Source organism: Lissotriton vulgaris, chromosome 3_1 (assembly GCF_964263255.1).
Source record: "Lissotriton vulgaris chromosome 3_1, aLisVul1.2, whole genome shotgun sequence".
NCBI lineage: Eukaryota > Metazoa > Chordata > Amphibia > Caudata > Salamandridae > Lissotriton > Lissotriton vulgaris.
Genome location: NC_141689.1, coordinates 878,877,270 through 878,897,105, shown reverse-complemented (window position 1 = coordinate 878,897,105; position 19,836 = coordinate 878,877,270). Strand labels below are relative to the sequence as shown.

The following is a 19,836-nucleotide window of genomic DNA, read 5'->3' as shown; positions in this document are numbered from 1 at the left end:
CCTACAGGGGAACAAGTAGCTGAACTGGGGGACCTGCCTGAGCTGACCCATTGGCGGCAGGAAGGAGGACTCTCCAGGCAAAAGTTCTGCGCAGAGCAGAAGAAATGCCCTTCTCGTGTAGGTTTGCGGCAGCAGGCTGCAGACCAGGCAGAATGGTCTCCTGTATAGTGAGCCTAAGGTTGCTGAGCCTGGGTCAGCCCATGTGCTGGTGGTACCCCAGCGCTTCAGAGCCTTCCTGGACTGGCTCATGATGTGCCGTTAGCAGGACATTTGGGGCAGGACAAGACCTTTGAGAGGCCTGTCACCCACTTTTATTGTAACTGAAAGTGTGACCAATAGGTCATTGGTTACATCCCCAACAGGCACTCTGTGTTGGTTCCTCTTTAAATAAGGACTCCAATTCGATTTCTTTGTGCAATGTTTTATTACTTGAACTTTTTTTCTCCTCTTGCGATTATATTCATCACAATTGTCTTTCAAGCATTTTTATGAATTTGTTCAAAACACTTTTCCTTGTCAAACACATTTCCTTTTTGAAACGAATATTTATCTATGAGCTCCAATGCATTTCGGGCACTTTCTGCCCTTCCTCAGGGAGCGGTGGATGCGAGTCGAGAATGGTCTGGACTCCAAATTCTTGTCTTCTAATATTGTTTCGTACGAAGGGGTAATCTCGGGTTTGTTCGACGGATCAAGCCGTCTCCTGGCCGGGTGGGGTCCCGCAAAGATGTCCTTTGTCTGTGAGGTGGTCCCCAGGACCCAAGTGCCTAATAACACTAAAAAGTACAGGCAATGGGTGACCATCATGGCCATAGAGTGGAGGCTCTTTGAGACACAGGAGCCAGTGTGACAGATGTCAAGTGTCACCTGGTGTCTGAAGGTTCTCCCCAATGCATTTTACCCAGTTGTTGCCGCTGACAACACAGAGAGCCACTGCAAGGTGGCTCAGGTTCCCTTTGAGTGGGGGGGGGGGGGGGGGGGGGGGGGCGGGGTTTCTGGTACTCTTCAAGTAGCTGTGAGGCCAGCCATGCCTGTTGACTGTTTGTTGGGGAACGATTTGGAGAGCTCCCCTTGGGCTAAGGTGGAGCAATGTGCTCATTTGGGGATGTTTGGCCTGACTGGGCGTGTGTGACCACACGGTCCATGGCAGCCAGTAAGGGTATTCAAGAGGACCTGGAGCCTGAGAGAGAGGCAGGGAGAGCGAGAAACCCGCCCGAGGTTCCCACGGTCTAGGACGAGGCAGATCCTGAGGGGAATGTCCTGGAGCCTACAGGGGAACAGGTAGCTGAACTGGGGGACCTGCCTGAGCTGACCCATTGGCGGCAGGAAGGAGGACTCTCCAGGGAAGAGTTCTGCGCAGAGCAGAAGAAATGCCCTTCTCGTGTAGGTTTGCGGCAGCAGGCTGCAGACCAGGCAGAATGGTCTCCTGTATAGTGAAGCAAAAGAAGGGGGCTCCCCGTAGGGTTTCTTAGTGATATAGGCAGGCCAAGGGGGGAAGAACAACTGAATAGAGAATGAGAGAAGGCACCCTGCCTGATATTTATAGAGGTCCTAGCTAGAGGATCCTAACGTGATAGGAGAAGGGGGGGGTGGTTAGCCCAGAGGCTGAAGCTGCACAGGACAAAAACCAGGTCAATCCAAACAGACTCAACAACATATATTGGAAGAATACATATTTTTTATTTTTCTCTTTTTAAATATATTATTTGTAATTTTCAAAAGGAGGAGTGTCCTGTATCGCGCAGTTGGCCGACCGAGGCAGCCGGCGGAACCCCATCGGAAGATAACGACCGACTCCATGACGGAATTCGAGTGAGCGGTATCCCGTCATGACTCCAACATAGTCGGTGGAATCCCAATCAAAAAGCCTGGCTCTGTTCATTGAAGAAATATCCGACCTGATTGTTCTGACTCTGCCCGCGGCACTGAAGGCACAGTATTAGTGCTTGCAGGATTACCAACTATTGCAAAACTCGTTAAAGACAGCAATGTGACAGGATCAACCCCCTACCTGATGACCAACAGGACTGTCTTGAACAGACGATAGAATAATTGACAGATAAACATCACGGAAGAGAATACGACGAACAGCGACCGGCTACCCCGTGTCTCTGGTTACCCGACCTATGTGAGCCACTCGGTCGAGCAATGCGCCCTGTAAATCCTACCAGAGGAACCACGAGTTGAGACCCAATAGCTTGGTAACAACTGGAATTCATCCCCTCCTGAATTCGTGAAGGCGGTCTTTAAATCGTATGCCTTCCTAACAAAACAAACAGATTTTACTCCTGTCCCCTGCCCAGCATACTACCCAGGCCCTGACGAAGGTGTGGCCACATTGGCCTCTCACCGAAACGCGCGTCGGCACGTTTTCCCAGGAATACGGCATTCTGTCCTAACTACACCAGGACCCGTATTAATACCATCTGCCTGGATGAACCCCCCGATTTAGGCAACTTATTGAATACCTATTGTTGTCTACGCCAGGACTATATGAATGGATGAATGAAAGTTGAATGTTCAAACAATAGTTAGAGAAAACCCCTGTGTGAATGAGTGTGGTTGTTTGTTTGAAGTGTGGTCAGTACTGGGCAGATCTTAATCCAGAAAAGAATCCTTGCCATGTGTTTCGTAAAATATCACTGTGACTATTTAATTTATACATGTCTGTCTTTTGAAAATTACAAATAATATATTTAAAAAGAGAAAAATAAAAAATATGTATTCTTCCAATATATGTTGTTGAGTCTGTTTGGATTGACCTGGTTTTTGTCCTGTGCAGCTTCAGCCTCTGGGCTAACCACCCCCCCTTCTCCTATCACGTTAGGATCCTCTAGCTAGGACCTCTATAAATATCAGGCAGGGTGCCTTCTCTCATTCTCTATACAGTTCTCCTGTATAGTGAGCCTAAGGTTGCTGAGCCTGGGTCAGCCCATGTGCTGGTGGTACCCCAGCGCTTCAGAGCCTTCCTGGGACTGGCTCATGATGTGCCGTTAGCAGGACATTTGGGGCAGGACAAGACCTTTGAGAGGCCTGTCACCCACTTTTATTGGCCTCAAAGGCGCAAGAGTTCAGACAATCATTGCAGGACCTGTCAGACTTGCCAGGCAAGTGGAAAGAGTAGGAGGAAGCAGAAGGCTCCTCTCCAGCCATTCACTGTGGTCAGCACCCTCTTTGAATGGGTGGGTATTGACATTGTGGGGGTACTGGACCCCAAGACAGCCATGGGTAACAGGTTCATCCTGGTCTTGGTGGACCATGTCACCCGGTACCCGGAAGCCATGCCTCTGAGGACAGTGAAGGCCCCCGTGGTGGGAAGGGCACTGATTGGAATTTTCTCCCATGTGGAGTTCCCTAGAGAGGTGGTGTTTGACCGAGGTACACACTTCATTTCCAAGTATATGAAGTCCCTGTGGCAGTGTGGGGTAACTTAGAAGATCACCGCTCCTTACCACCCCCAAGGAAATGGGTTTGTTGAGAGATTCAACCGGACCCTAAAATGCACGATTATGGGTGTTGAGGAACCTATGAGGCATAATTGGGACGTCCTCTTACCATGCCTGTTCTTTGCATACCGTGAGGTGCCACAGAAATCTCTAGGGTTCAGCCCCATTGAGCTTATCTATGGTCACCCAGTGAGAGGACCTCAGAGTCTGGTCAAGGAAGGCTGGGAGCAATCTCCAAGGAAACCTCCCCAGGATGCATATAGCTACATGCTGGCCTTCAGGAACCAGACTAGGCGTTTCAGGCAACTCCCTGAGGCGAATCTGGAAGCCAGCCAGGAGGAGATGAAGCGGTGGTACAACCAGAATGCAACTCTGGTAGAGCTTCAGCCTGGTCAGAAAGTGTGGGTCATGGCCCCCAGTGGAGGCTTACACGCTCCAGGATAAGTGGTATTCGACCATTTGAGGTGGTGGAGTGCAAAAGTCCTGTTACCTACTTGGTGGACTTGCGGTCTCCCAGGAACCCCTTGCGGGTCCTGCATGTCAACCACCTGAAGCTCCACTTGGAAAGGTCCGCAGTGGGTATGTTCTTAGCGACAGATGCTGGAGTGGAGGAGGAGACTGAGCCTCTTCCTGACCTCCTGTCAGCGACAGAGCGCGATGGGTCAGTGGATGGTGTGAACCTCTCTTCCACCCTGACCCCTGAGTAACAGAATGACTGTCGCCAGTTGCTGGGACAGTTTTCTTATTTGTTTTCCCTGATTCCCAGTGTTACAGATTGGTGCGCTCATGATGTAGACACGGGAGACAGCCCGACTGTGAAGCACAAAACTTACAGGGTGACTGACGGGGCGAGAGCTTACATCAAGGAGGAGGTCTCCAAGATGCTTGAGTTAGGGGTGACTGAGTCCTCTAACAGTCCTTGGGCCAGCCAAGTGGTCTTGGTCCCAAAGGCTATTGCACCGGGTGCCACACCAGAACTCCGGTTTTGTGTGGACTACCTTGGGCTTAATTCAGTCACGAGGACGGATGCGCACCCATTCCCCAGAGCTGATGAGCACATCGATCGGTTAGGGGCTGCCCGGTACCTCAGCACGTTTGATCTAACGTCTGGGTACTGGCAGATCGCCTTAACTGATGGGGCAAGAGAGAGGTCAACATTCTCCACACCAGAAGGGTACTACCAGTTCCGGGTTATGCCCGTTGGGATGAAGAATGCCCCTGCCACCTTTCAGAGGTTGGTCAACCAGGTGTTGGCTGGACTGGAAGAGTTCAGTGCCGCCTACCTGGTGTTTAGGGCCAGTTGGGAAGAACATTTGCACCACCTCTGTGAAGTGTTGATGGCGCTGCGGAGGGCAGGCCTCACGATCAAGGCAAGTAAATGCCAGATCGGGCAGGGTTCCGGGGTGTACTTGGGACACCAGGTTTGGAGCGGCCAGGGGGCGCCCCTAAAGCCCAAGATTGAGACCATCCTGGCTTGAGAGCTCCCCCTCCCCCCCCAGGACCGAGACAGAGGTGAGAGCCTTTTTAGGACTCACTGGGTATTACAGGAGGTTTGTCAAGTGGTATGGAAGCATCATTGCCCCCTTAACAGAGCTGACTTCCAGGAAGCAGCCCAAGAAAGTGATTTGGACTGACACCTGTCGGAAAGCTTTTGAGGCCCTGAAAACTGCCTTGTGCACGGTGCCCGTGCTCCTGGCACCCAACTTCTCAAAAGAGTTTATCATTCAGACAGACGCTTCAGAGCATGGTGTGGGGGCTGTTTTGTCACAGATAAATGAGGAGGGCCTAGATCAACCCGTAACCTTCATCAGTAGGACATTACTTCCACGGGAACAGAGGTGGAGTGCAATTGAGCGGGAGGCATTTGCTGAGATCTGGGCACTAAAGAAGTTGAGACCATACTTGTTTGGGACTCACTTCCGGGTTCAGACAGACCACAGGCACAACAGATGGTTAATGCAGATGAGGGGTGAGAATCCAAAGCTCTTGAGGTGGTCCATTTCCCTACAGGGGATGGATTTCACAGTGGAACACCGCCCTGGTACAGAATACGCCAATGCTAATGGTCTGTCCAGATTTTTACGCCTTAGTGATGAGAACTCCCAGAGGTAGGGTAGTTCTCCCCACATTTCAGCTGGAGGGGACACATGTTAGACCTGGCACTGTTGGCGTGGGTCTCCCTTCCATTTTTTTCTGTTGCGTCATGTGTTTTTGCTGGTTATAGATACTTTGGGCATTGTGCACTGCTATTCAGTGCCACAGTGCAAGTGCTCCCTATGGTATGGATTAGTTTGGTTTACTTTTCAGACCCAAGCACAGTGCACTGAGTGTGCCCAGGGCTTGTAAACCAAATGCTGCTGGTGGGCTTGCAGCACTGGCTGTCCCACCTCAGAAGCAGCCTTAAAGTGTTTCTCAGGTCTGCCATTGAAGAGCCTGTGTGCAGTCTGGTACTGCCATGTTGACTGGGCAAGTGCACCCACTTGCCAGTCCCTAAACCTTCCCTTTTCGGCATATTAGTCACCCCTATGGTAGGCCCAAGGACAGGGTGCATTGTAGGTAAAATGTAGGACATGCCCTGGTGTGTGTGGCATGTCATAATAGTGAATTACAGCCATTTTCGTTTTTCACTATTGCAAGGCTAACTGTTCCACATAGGCCAGAATGGGCAGTTTGATTATTACATCTTATAATCCTAACTGACTGTGAACTAGGTAGAAATTCGAGTTTAGTATGCCTGAACTTAGAATGATAAAATACATCTTTTAGTGAAGTTGGTTTTAACATTCTGTGTTTGAAAATACAAATACCACTTTTTTCTTCCCCAAGTATCCAAGCGTGCCTCTGCTAGGTTGTGTATTCCTTGTCTGGAGTTTGAGCGACAGGGGCTGGGGGATTCCAGGAGACAGGGTGAGTCAGCACAGGGCTGAATAGAGAGATCTGCATGTAGATGGGTGGGTGGAGTTGCACCTGGGACCTGAATAGGGCTGTGCCTTCCCTCCACAATGCTGGCTCCACCTCCTGCCTGATGTCCCTGGCCTACATTGTGAAAGGAAAGAAGGAGTCTTGTCAACAAAGTGCTCCAGGACTGAACAGAACTGGTTTAGACTAGGCACAGACACTCTCTGCCTTCAGAGACAAAAGATTTTGGTGTATAAAAGAGGGGACCCAGACCCCAGAACTTTAGATCACTTTTGGGAAACAAGAAGAACCTTCGCTGAGAAGAGGAACCAGATAAACTGAGGAGGAGACTATCCCTAAGCTGAGTGCTGTTTGGGGATTGGCCTGCAGTGGTTGCCTGACTGCCAAAAAAAGGAGAAAGGACTTTGTGCTACTTCCAATTCAACTCGTGAAGGATCTCCAGGCGCTTGAGATAGAGCTTGTCTCCTGCTGAAGTCTCAGGTACAACAGACTTCACCCACCAGCCCCCCAAGAGTTCGTTTGAAGTGCCTGCTGAGGTGTTAGGCATTCTGAGGGACTGGGTGTCGCAAGGAGCTGAAAGCGCGACTCATGAAGGGTGTCGCCGCTGTCGCATCGCTGAAGCATCTCGCAACACCAGAGAAGAGTGTCACTGACGCATCAGACGCCGTCACATCACAGGAGGAGCGTGTCGCAGGTCCTGTCGTGGCTCAGAAGAATCGTTGAGTCGCCACACAGCTGTTGGGCGTGCACGCATCGTGTCGCATCAAGAAGAAGATGCCATTTTTGTTTCATTGGAACCGGATCTTCATTGCATCACGGCGCTGCTGGTCGCATCGCCACGGAAGCGCAGTAAGAAACCGACGCATCACCTCCCCACACAGACAAGACCAACGCATCCCCTACGCAGCAGTAGAGACCAGACGCATCACCGTTCTTATGTGTAAGGAATCGACTCATCACCTTCCCTGCAACACTTTAGTTGTATAGCGTTACGCATCCAAAGGTACATTGAACTTAAAGTGTTGCATTTTACATCTAAAGAGAACTAAGCTATTTCTACCACTTTTAAAGTACAGTACTATGGATTTTTGTCATTTGTGGTCTTGTGTTAAGTCTATATGAAAAAGTAGTTATTTTTATACTACAACTTGTGTGGTGTCCATCTGTAGTGTTGTCACTGGGTTACTGTATGTGTACACAAATGCCTTACACACTGCCTCTGAGATAAGCCTTCCTGCTCGTGCCAAGCTACCAAGGGGGTGAGCAGGGGTTATTTTCGGAGTGTACCACCTTACCCCGACTAGATGCAAGGGTCCCTATTTGGTCAAAGGAACCAACCTCTGCCAACTAGAGACCCCCAAATCTAATAGGTCCGTTTTTGTGTCAATTATGCGCCGGATAGGAATGCTTGTGGGATTCATAGCAACCACCACGTTGTTATATTGTCACCACACAGCGAGACTACCCTTGAATGGCACACTCAACCGACGCTTCTCTCTATCCCGCGGCACCCGACAGGGCTGTCCACTGTCCCCCTTATTGTTCATCCTTGCCATGGACCCCTAAGTACGACATTTCCAGGAAAGGCATCTAAAACGAGGCCTATAATTCAACACTGGCCCCCTCCTGGTCTCACTATGAGGATGATACAATCCTCTAGGTCAGAGAACCACAGGTCAACTTAGAGCCTCTCATTAGAGAAATCCTCCGATTTGGTCAACACTCTGGCCTGGGTATCAACTGGCACAAATCGGTTATTTTCCCCTCAACCTCCAGTACGACCCAATGGGATTGTGAATTCCCCCTTGAATGGTGCTCTGATTCAGTTAGGTACTTGGGCATCCACATACATCTTGACACTGCCCAGATCCTTCACCTCAATTATGGACAGGCAGTAAGCGCCCTCAAAGCCCAGGTGGAAAGATGGTTGCGGCTGCCATGGTCTATTGCCGGCAGGATTGCGGTTGTTAAGATGGTGGTCCTCCCCAAATCTTTGTATCTTTTTAACAATATTCCTATACCTCTCCCGAACAGTTTCTTCGCGACGCTGCAGTCCCATCTTCTCCGGTTGGTATGGGGGGGGGCAAACGGGCCCGCCTGCACTTGCGGGTACTCACCCTGCCATATGAGAGGGGAAGTTTTGGGGTGCCGGATTTCCACTTATATTATCTTGTGGCACAACGCAGCTATGCTTTTGCATGGTTCCACCCTGACGCTAGGATCCCCTTCCTTTGCCTGGAGGCAGAGTATGTCGTTCCTGAGCGGCTACCCACTGTATTTCCCAAGGGCATACCTAGAGACCCTAGGGATATCCAGACGGTTTCCACCACCAGCTGGGCCTGGGATAGGCTTAGACAATTCACCAGCTCCCCTACACTATATTCCTCAGCTCTGCCTTCCCTAATGCTCGCTGGCTGCCCATCACCGGTAAGAAACTGGTGCAGCACACGCTGGCCAAATTTAACATCTCCAAACTGGGTGATCTGTACCCTAATGGGCAAATTTTCTCGGTTACAGAAGATGTCCGCTTTCGCGATGCCACTTTCATGGACATTTTCGTGCTGGGTCGGATTTGTTCAGCTCACACTACCTGGTTTCCCAATTGAACCTGACTCGTTTACTCAGCTATCACTCGTCATTGAACATTGAGTGGGGTTCATCTCACATCTAAACTGTATAGGACATGCTCTGGGTTGGTCCTGGTTGATGACGACAAGATTAGGAAACACTGGGAAGACTATTTAGGTCACCCCATCACAGATGACCAGTGGACCAAATGCTGCACAGTCACAAAGGAAGTATCACTCAACAGCAAGCCTAAGTTACTACATTTTAAGTTTTTACACAGAACATACATCACCCCTGCCAGAGCCCATAGACTAGATCCGTCCAGACACCACACCTGTCGCAAATGCGACAACCCACATGCCGACTTTGCACACTTGACATGGGCCTGCCCGAAACTACAGTCCTATTGGGAGAAGGTGCACAGTACACTAGGCAACATGGCCGAGTTGTCTCTCATTCTCACCCCTGAAGTGGCACTGTTATTGTATGTGGTAAACTTCCCCAGGTGTGTCAGGAAGTTTGTATCCCTCAGTCTGCTGAGTTAGAACGCGGCATTGTTCCTGCGGGAGTGGGGTGACCTGCTTCGACATTTTCTGATGCTTACTTTCCCCTGCCTTGCTGTGCCCTTAAATGATCGTGACTTTTTGTTTATGGGCTTCACTTACGGTGACGGGTTGTGGGAGAGACAATAGACCTGATGCCGAGAGTCGGCGGATCTCTTACCGGGAAAAGGGATGGGCCTTTGGGACTGCATTTCGAAACATTGCTGATTTGCTTTCTCCAATCGATATATGCTATGTTGACTAACGTGCTGATGTTTATGCTCCATTTTGATCTTGCTCAAGGTTATGAAGAGTACTGTGAACAACCATGCCGGTATTGCTATAATGTACTAAATGGTAAATAAAGTTTAAAAAAAACAAATGCTACTATTGTGACACAAATATTTCATTACAAAAAAACTACTTTTGGCATTACCTTGAAAAGCCTGCTTGATGAAATTTTCCAAGTTCTGTCTAATATATTCTCGAGCTTGATCCTCTAGGGCATCAGGAGAGAAATCATCTGTTGGAAAAAAAAAATATGGACTCACTTTGAAAAGCACTACAACACAGTTGTGGCTATGTTTGCAATATATAAATAGCCAAAATCTGTACATTAAGTAAATAAAAAGCAAAACAATAAATTGTACAGTATGGATAAGTATTGTATAATTATATAAACTAAAGCACAATTCAATAGATGTTTTGTAGATGTTAAAAAAAACTGGAAGCATGTATGTGGGGAAATATTTGGTTCTATCTAGATGACAGTGCAGGATAAAACTATGATTGGGAGTAATGAGAATTTAAAATACATAGCCTATGATATTTTATTTGGTTTAAAAACCTTATGATACAGGAAAGGTCACAATCAAGAAAATTTAAGAATGCGTATTTCTTTTCTTTTTTTTTTTACTAAGTTTAGCAACATTTGAAACACCACAACTCAGCCTCTTTATCCTCACAGGTGGAACACTGATGTAGTAACATTTCAAGGTTCTAAAATAGACAAGAAATTGAGATACATACCAATATACAAAATACCCTGCTTATACATTTTATCCGTCAAAGGTGTACGAAGACAAGTAAAACAATAAATGAAAGATAACCCCACAGCTTATTAACAGCAACATGAAAATTCAATACCCGGTAATCCTGTAAAAGCTTAAGCTAAAATTCATGTTGACACAAAGTCTTGTAATGTGCCCTGGGACATTCTTTTTGGTGGCCATTTTTGCCTTGATAACTACACCATCCAAGGTGCAACGGGCCCACAGCTGCTGCGTGAAGGCGCTATTGAAGGACACACTCTCCTGCAGTGCAGGATTCTCTTCTGGTTGGTGGCCACTTTTAACTCAAGAACTACACCATCCAAAGTGCAACAAGCCCACAGTTGCTGAGGGAGGCACTGTTTAAGGACATGTGCTCCCAAGCTACGTGGGACGTGCTGGACAGCACCTGGGCCAAGTTGGGCCCATCTTAGCCAGTCCAAACCTGACTGAAGCTGGGCTGGGTCACTCCCCTAACATCTATTATCATTACCTATAAGCACAACCCCAACTTATCTTAATTTCACTGAAGTAAATTTATAATATATTAGCTTATTGTATCAACTCCACCAGAAACGATGGGGAAAAGGAAAACAACTCGGGAAGTACCAGTAACGATAGTACCACTTATAGTTCCAGCTCTATTATAAATTACCTTTCTTTAGCTGCGAGTCTGATAAATACAGTCTTGCGGGGTGAGTGGGGGGCTTTTACTCTGCACTTGTTGCATGCGCTTTTCACACCTCACCTTCACAGACGGGGGCGTCCTGGGACGTCTCTAGGGTTTTCTTCCTCTCTCCCTCGTTCCTTCAGGGTGTCTCTGGTCCGCCATGGTTTTTCCCGATTGTGTAGAGAGTGTCCCCTGTACCAGAACTATCCCCTGGATGGCCACCATCTTAGAGGTTGGCGGTCCAGCCTCACATACGCTTCCAGGTTAGGGCATTAAATCCCGACACAACCCTGGGTGAGAGCAGTGGGCGTGCCGCTGGCTCGCCAAAGGCAAGCCTGTATGTGCCAGTCTGCGCCTGGACAGCGCCAGGGGCCAGGTACGCTGCCTGTTTTCCCCCAGGTAAAAAGGACACCCAGGCAAGAACTTATTCCAGGACTGGTCTCCTTGAATTACATCTTAAACTTTATCCCAGCGAGTGCGCAGCTAAGTTGGACTTCTCCACTGGGGAACCGGTGCACTGTCAACATTGCAATTTTAGATCCGCCAATGGTCTGGCGCCTGCTCTTGACTCCCACATGGAGCCCCAGGAACTATGGGGTGGAAAGATATCAGGAACCAGCATCAGGACCTGCACCGCGGCTGATCTCAAGTCCAGTTCTATTAGAGGGCGTTGATAAATGCTCACTCTATGCCCAAACGTGAAACCGAAATTGCTTGGACTATCCAAACATTCAATTTGGACTGTCTATTTGTCAACAAGACATGGGCTGAGGACAATTTGGTTCCCGACTTGCCGGATGATATCCCCCTGGATATACTATTCTCAGATGTGACCACTTTGAGCGCAGAGGTGACAGTCTGCTTTGGTGGCCTAGGATTCTCTTAGTTGCACCCTCATCATGGTGGACGGGGATCCTGGCCCGCCATCGGAAGCACCCTCTTTAAGGATTAAGCTGTCCAATAACTAAAATTTCTCTGGCTTGCTAATGTATCGCCCGTCAGTTCCCAGAAGCAGAATCACTGAATCATGGTGGAAAACACTGGATCCATTTGTCACCACTACTCACCTCACCATTCTAGGAGATTTTAACTACTATCTTGAAAACAAACAGGACAATGACTAAGTACACCTCCTAGAACTCAAGTCATCCTTGGGATTTGAGCAACTTGTTCAATCTCCCATCCACATAGCCGGCCATACCTTAGATGGCATTTTCATCGATCATGACAACTTAGTGATCAAAAATGTTCAGCTCCTTAGTAGGGTGGGCCATTGGCTGATTGAGTTCAAAGTCTGTCCTACACTTACCACCACTGCGGAGAAAAGAACCATCTCTAAGTGCATTTGCTGTAGGGGACTGAACAAGCTTTCCGCCCCCTAATGGTAGGCTGCCTTGGCCTCAGCTGGTGCCAGGAGGCACAGCATATTCCCTCCCATGGCGGAGGGCTTCCGCAATTGGATTATTGAGGCCTTTGACACTGCTGCCCCTTTTAAAAACTGTCTTTTCAGAAGAGCCAAACCAGTGGCGCCATGGTACTCAGAAGAACTTAGATCCCACAGAAGGGAGTATCGTAGACAAGAACGTAGATGGAGTACGGACACTTGTGCTAGGGAAAAAGACAAGTAGAAATCTCTGCCACAGAAGTACAAACTCGCCATCTTCAAGCCAAATCCCACTTCTTCACCAAAAAGACCCTCGCAGCAGGCAATTCCTCTAGCATGCTATTCAAGGTCATTAAGGAGATCTCTGAGCCACCAGGGACACAGTCTCAAGACTTCTGTGACTGAATAGCCACCTATTTCCATGACAGGGTCCTTAAAATCTTTCTGGAGCTTGGCAATACGGAAATTGAAGAATCTGATGTTGAGGAGGTCATTCAGAACTGTGAAAACTATGCTCCTTTTGCTCTTAAATCCTGTTGCAGACTTCCTGTGTAGGATGTTTAACAACATTCTCCTATCCGGCAGCTACCCGGACTCCTGGAAATAGGCTACTGTTACACCACTCCTCAAAAAACCGAACACTGACCCCTCCGAACTGAAGAACTTTTGCCCCATCTCAATTCATCCGGTCTCCACAAAAATCTTAAAGAAATTCATAAACACTATGTTGATGAATTAGGTTGAATCGCATGAGATCTTAGACCAGTCTCAAAATGGTTTCCACGCCGATCACAGCACCGAGTTGTTGCCACTGATCACATCCACATGCAGGTAAGGATTAGTTACTTACCTGTAATCCTAGTTCTCTTCCAGGGGTATCCTCATCAAAGTCATAAGCATTAGAATATTCCCGCCTATGCGCGGGACCCCGGAAACACTATTATATGTGCCCCACATATACATATACATATACATATACATATATATATATATATATATATATATATATATATATATATATATATATATATATATATATATATATATATATATATAAAAACAAGCAATAGCAGCCAAATCACATTAGAGCTGAAATATGCTGTGAAGAATTTCCACCATACATGTATAATAAGCATTAGAAACATGAGAAACAACACCAAAGATTGTTTAGAAATTATTTTAATGCTCAGAAAACAGTAGAAATTCTCATAACTCACTGGAAGCATAGGAAGCTCCCAGGCTGCATTGCAAACACACAGTCTAAAAAGACTGAAAAGCTAACCTGTAGCTGAATAGCAATAAACTGACACACGTGCCTTTAAGGCACTCATGACCCCCAGTATCCCATCATGCCCCAGGGGTGACAGTTGGGTCAGTTGTTCTTTTCGGAGACTGAAAACAAACCCAATAACTAAAAGGTTAACAATATCTCTGTATGAAAGAGTATCCTTTGCCCGGGGAGGCGGGAGGGTTGCTTATGACTTTGATGAGGATACCCCTGGAAGAGAACTAGGATTACAGGTAAGTAACTAATCCTTCTCTTCCAGGGGATCCTCATCAATAGTCATAAGCATTAGAATAGAATAGCGAGCCTCTCCTCATCCCTGCGGGCAAAAGAATGATAAGACAGAAATCTCATCAATAAGCTTGAATAGACTATAGACTACCCAAACAGATTCCTCAAGGAGGCTTGCCCTACTTGAGTATCGGTCCTGGAATCAGATTCGAGGCAGTAATGCCTCGTAAAGGTATGCACTGATTTCCAGGTTGCCGCCTTGCATATTTCTGACATGGGAACGTCATGCAAGAAAGCCACTGTAGCCGCCTTCCCTCTAGTGGAATGCGCTTTTGGAGACATCAACAAAGGTTTTCCTGCTAGTTGATAGGCCAACTTAATGCAAGAGACAATCCACCTGGAAATGGACCTCTTTGCTGCTGGAAAGCCAGTTCTCATTGAGCCATAGTTTACAAACAGTTGGTCCGTTTTCCTAACCCCTTTAGTCTTTTCCAAATAAAACTTAAGCACTCTTTTAAGATCTAAGGAGTGAAGTGACCGCTTAGCCGGGGTCGAACGATTTGGAAAAAAGGAAGGGAGGGAAATAGACTGATTTATATGAAAATCAGAGATGACCTTAGGTAAGAATGACGGGTGAGCTCTGAGGACTACTCTGTTATGGTGGAAGACAGTGTAAGGTTCCTTTGCACAGAGCGCTTGTATCTCACTGACTCTGCGTGCAGAGGTAATTGCCACCAAAAAAGCTGCCTTCCAAGAGAGATGTTGGAAGGAAGCCTTGTGGATGGGCTCGAAAGGTGGAGACATTAACCTTGATAGAACTAGGTTTAATTCCCACGGAGGAGAAGGATTTTGTACAGGGGGATACACTTTCTTCAATCCCTGGAGGAAATCCTTGACCCCTGGAACCTGAAAAAAAGACACCTGGTCAGGTGACTTCCTGTAAGCCACAATAGCTGACAAATGCACTCTTATGGAAGCGTACTTTAAACCAGCTGTTGCAAGGGAAAGGAGGTATGGTAAGATGACGTCCTCCTGCCCCTTAATCGGATCCAAATGATGATCCCTACACAAGTAAAACCTTTTCCACTTGAAGGCATAGGATGCTCTCGTGGACGGCCTCTTAGCCTCCTTCAAAATGTTCATGCATTCTGGAGGCAGGTTCAAATGTCCGTATTGCAGGACCTCATGAGCCATGCTGTTAGGTTCAATGATGGGAGGTTGGGATGCATTATCCTCCCGTTCATCTTGCTCAACAGGTCCGGACTGCAAGGGAGTCGTTTGTGTGGACACACAGACAGATGTAGAAAGTCCGGATACCACCAGTGCCGAGGCCAGTCTGGAGCAATCAGGATCATTTCCATGTTCGTCCTGAGGAGCTTGGAAACCACTCTCGGAATCAGAGCCAGGGGAGGAAACGCGTATGCGAACATCCCTGCCCAATCCAACAGAAGAGCGTTCCCCTGCGTCCCTGGCCTGTGGAACCTGGACGCGAAGGCGTGGCACTTGGTGTTTTCGTCGTCTGCAAACAAGTCTATGGATGGACGTCCCCAGCAACGAAAAAGCTCTTTTACTACTTTGTCGCTTAGCACCCAGTCTGGCTGATCTTCGAAGTGCCTGCTGAGTGAGTCTGCTTTGACGTTCAACTCGCCCGGAAGATGTACCGCCACTACTGTGAGACCTCGGGCGAGAAGCCAATACCATATCGCCTGAGCCTCTCGAGACAGTGGGCGAGATTTTGTGCCTCCTTGCTTGTTCAGATAGAACATGGTTGTCGTATTGTCCGTCTGAACCAGGACTGAGTTAGATGTGATCGCTGGCAGGAAAGCTTTGAGAGCCAGGAAAACCGCTCTGAGCTCCAGCATGTTGATGTGGTATGTCTGCTCCTGCGCAGACCACCGGCCTTGAATCTGAAGCGGATCCATGTGTGCTCCCCAGCCTTGCAGGGAAGCATCTGTCACTATAGATTGGGACGGAATGGGCTGGTGAAACGGCACTCCCACCATCACATTGTGTCTCCGAGTCCACCATCTGATGGACTGTTTTGTCTCCTGGGAAAGATGGATTCGGTCCTCCCAACGTCCTGTCGCCTGGTCCCACTGATCCTCCAAAGCCTGTTGTAGAGGACGCATTCTCAGCCTGGCGTTTGGGATGAGAAAGATGCAGGACGCCATGGAACCCAGTAGAGACGCTACTTGTCGTGCTGTTGGAGGCCGAGACTCCAGCAGAGACCCACCTTTCTGGTTCGTGGAAGAAAGTCTCTCCTCCGAAGGAAACGCTTTTCTCACGCTTGTGTCCAGAACGGAGCCTAGGTAGTGGATGGATTGCGTAGGCCGCAGGACTGACTTCTCCAGGTTCACATGGAGGCCGAGCCTGTGAAGCTGGTGCAGGCACAGATGCAGATCTTGTGTAACCCGTACCGGAGATGGACCCTTTAGGAGCCAGTCGTCCAGATATGGGTAAATGAAGAGACCCTTCATGTGGAGAAAAGCCGCCACCACTGCCATGCATTTGGTGAAGACTCGTGGTGCGGACTTGAGACCGAAGGGTAACACCTTGTACTGGTAATGTTTGTTTCCCACAACAAACCTTAGGTACTTGCGATGTTGTTGCGCAATCGGGATGTGAAAGTACGCATCTTGTAGATCCACCGAACACATCCAATCTCCGGCTTGCAGATGAGGACATATTTGGTGAAGCGCCAACATGCAGAACTTTTCCTTGACGATAACCTTGTTTAGTAGTCGTAGGTCGAGTATGGGTCTGAACTTGTCCTCCTGATCTTTTTTGGGGACCAGGAAATATCTGGAGTAAACTCCTTTTCCTCTTAGAGCGAGAGGAACTTCCTCTATCGCTCTTTTTTGCAGCAGGATTTTTACCTCTCGTCGGAGCAAGCTTAATTGGTGAGGGCAAGAGCTCTTCGGAGGGACGCTCTTTGGAAGAGCACGGAAACGTATCCTGTATCCATTGCACAGTATATTCAGCACCCACTGATCTCTTGTGATGCTGACCCACTCTGCCAGGTGTTGTGAAGCACTTCCTCCCACTGGAGTGGGCAACGGCGTCAGAGGAAGCCACTGTTCAGGCCTTTCCTCCTCTCGTGGTGTTGGAGGACTGTTGGTGACCTCCCCTTCCTCTGCTGGGCTTGCCACGAAACTGGGGTTTCCCTTGAGTTTTGTTTTGGGACCACTGAGGGGTTTGAACCCTCTGTTGAGCCCCTCTCCCCCTGTTGGTCTTGAAGCGGCGCTTGAATTCCTTTTTCTTCTCCAAGCCCACCGCCTTCACCGTGTCCAGCTCAGTCTTCATTCGGGTCATCTCTTCGTCCGCATGTTCACCGAAGAGAGCGGAACCCGAAAAGGGAAGATTTAGAATCCGATGCTGAGCATCCGGTTTTAGACCTGTAAGGCGCAACCAGGCCGATCTTCTGGCACAAACTCCATGGGAATAAGAATGAGCCAAAAGCACCGCCCCATCCGCGGCCGTGCTTATCTGGTTTGCCACCAGACATCCCTCCGTAACAGTTTCTTTAAAGTCCTGCTGGTCCTCTTTCGGTAGCTTGGCTTTGAATCTTTCCATCGAGTCCCATAAGGCTCTGTCATACCGACCCAGGAGCGCAGCTGCACTGGCGACCTTAAGAGTGGAAGCAGCAGAGTTGCAAATCTTCCGACCCCAGGAGTCTTGGGTTTTGCTGTCCTTATCAGGCGGGACTGAAGACGAACCATCAACCGCATGTGTCTTCCTCGCCGCTGCCACAATGACAGAGTCCGCTGGAGGGTCAGATTTCACAAACACCAGGTCAGAAGCCGCCGGTTTTGTACTTCTTCTGCATGCGTGCCGGGACTGCTCTGATTGCTGCTGGGGTTAGGAAAACCTCCTTGACAGGGTCCATAATCCCCGGAACCAAAGGCAGCAGAGGTCTGGAGATGGCCTTTTTGTGCAAGGTTTCAAAAATGACTGTCGTCGTTACTTGAGGGACAGACATTTCGATGTTCAGTTTAAGCGCACCTCTGCAGCACATCCAGATACGTGCCAATATCATCCACTGGGGAGGACCTGGACGTTGGACTGTCCGTTAAAGTCGGGGAGTAGTCCCTCTTGGACGATCTGGTAGAAGAAGTTGAGGAAGTAGACGGAGTACGCCTATGTCTATGGTGCTAAGTCTTCGCTCCCGCGACCTCCTTGAACGCTACTCCCGTCTAGGGGAGCGAGATCTGACCCGATCTATTGTCCGATGTTCCCTTCTAGGAGATCGGGATGCCCTGGGAGATCTGGCTGGCGATCGCACGGGAGATCTGCCCCGAGGAGATCGAGACTTTTTCCGACCTTCCAGTCTAGGATCCCTTGTAGGAGATTGAGACCCTCTCCGACCTTCCAGTCTAGGTTCCCTTGTAGGAGAACGGGATCTTCTTGGCGCTTTGGAGGGTAGCGTCACAGGGGATGTAAGCCTGGGAGGGCTACGCTTGTCCATCTCCTCCACCAGGTCTTGGAGAGGAGACCTGTGGTCTGGGCTGGCATACTCCTGCATACGCTTCGTAGGCCCAGCGTCTCGCCAATGGTCCAAGGATCTGTACCATGTAGGTGACAGCCTGATGCGCCCCGCCGAAGGATCTGGGCGACGCTCAGGAGTTCTGTGTATAGGGCTTCTGGACCTCGAATGCTCAGTAGAGGAGCCAGAGGATCGATAAGATGAATGGTGAGAAGCAGATTCTGTCACCATGATCGTATCCGATTGTCTCGACATCGAGCGTTCCTTTCTCGCAGTCGAACGCCTTCGAGGAGTCGGAGGATCAAACAATCTAGGCCTCGAATGTCCATGAGAGGTTCTGTATTCTCTCGACGTCGAGCGGCGATGAGCAGCCGTCGACGGAGCCCTCTGCTTCGACGTCGGACGGCGGTGTCCGGCCGCCGACGGGGACCTCAGCCTCGATGCCGAACGACGATGTCCTGTCGTCGACGGAAGCTTTTCTCTCGACGTCGAACGACCTCGTCCTGTCGTCGACGGAGCTTTCTGCCTCGACGTCGAACGGCGATGGCCAGCCGTCGACGGAGATCGCTGCCTCGACGTTGAATGCTTGTGCGACGACGGCGGAGGGGTATTGGCACCCTCGACGCCGAGCGCTGCTGCTGCACTGACGGAGAAAGCTTCCTCGACGCCGATCGACGAGTCGTTGTCGACGGCGGAGGAGTCACACTTCTTGACGTCGGTCGTCACCTGGTTGACGACGGCGAAGTGACCTCCCTCGACGCCGGTCGTCACCTGGTTGACGACGGCGGAGGGGTAATGGATCTCGACGCCGACCGTCGCCCAGTTGACGGCGGCGGAGTAGCCTTCCTCGACGCCGATCGCCGCCCGGTTGACGACGGCGGAGGGGATTTTGACGACGGAGCTGGTTCTTTCGACGTCGTCGACGTACCTGGTCTTCTCGACGGCGAGCCCGCCGTCGACGGTAGTTTCGAAGAGGAAAACTCCACCTGTGGATCTTTTCTCAGCGCTGAGCTCGACGCTGAAGTTGAAGGGTGTGAAGACTTCTTTTTTGAAGAGGCATGAGTCTTCTTGGAGCCCTTCTTCACTGGAGATCTCCCTCTCGAAGCTCTGTGAGCCAGGCCATAAATTCGAATTCTCTCCCTGTCCTTGAGAGTCCTTCCTGACAGGTTCTCACAATGAGGACAGGTGCCTGGATCATGATTTTCAGGCAGGCAAAGGATACAGACGTCGTGGCTGTCTGACTTGGCCTTCTTGTTGCC

At 49.3% G+C, this 19,836-nt stretch overlaps 1 protein-coding gene across 1 annotated transcript in view; it reads right to left on the bottom strand.

Annotated features, from left to right (window-relative positions):
* Positions 1–19,836, bottom strand: part of TUT7 (terminal uridylyl transferase 7) — a 1,558,036-nt gene that overhangs the window by 846,146 nt on the left and 692,054 nt on the right. The window contains exon 14 of the mRNA XM_086961199.1: positions 9,912–9,998. Coding sequence (XP_086817325.1) covers positions 9,912–9,998 — 87 coding nt within the window. The remainder of the gene's footprint in view (positions 1–9,911; positions 9,999–19,836) is intronic.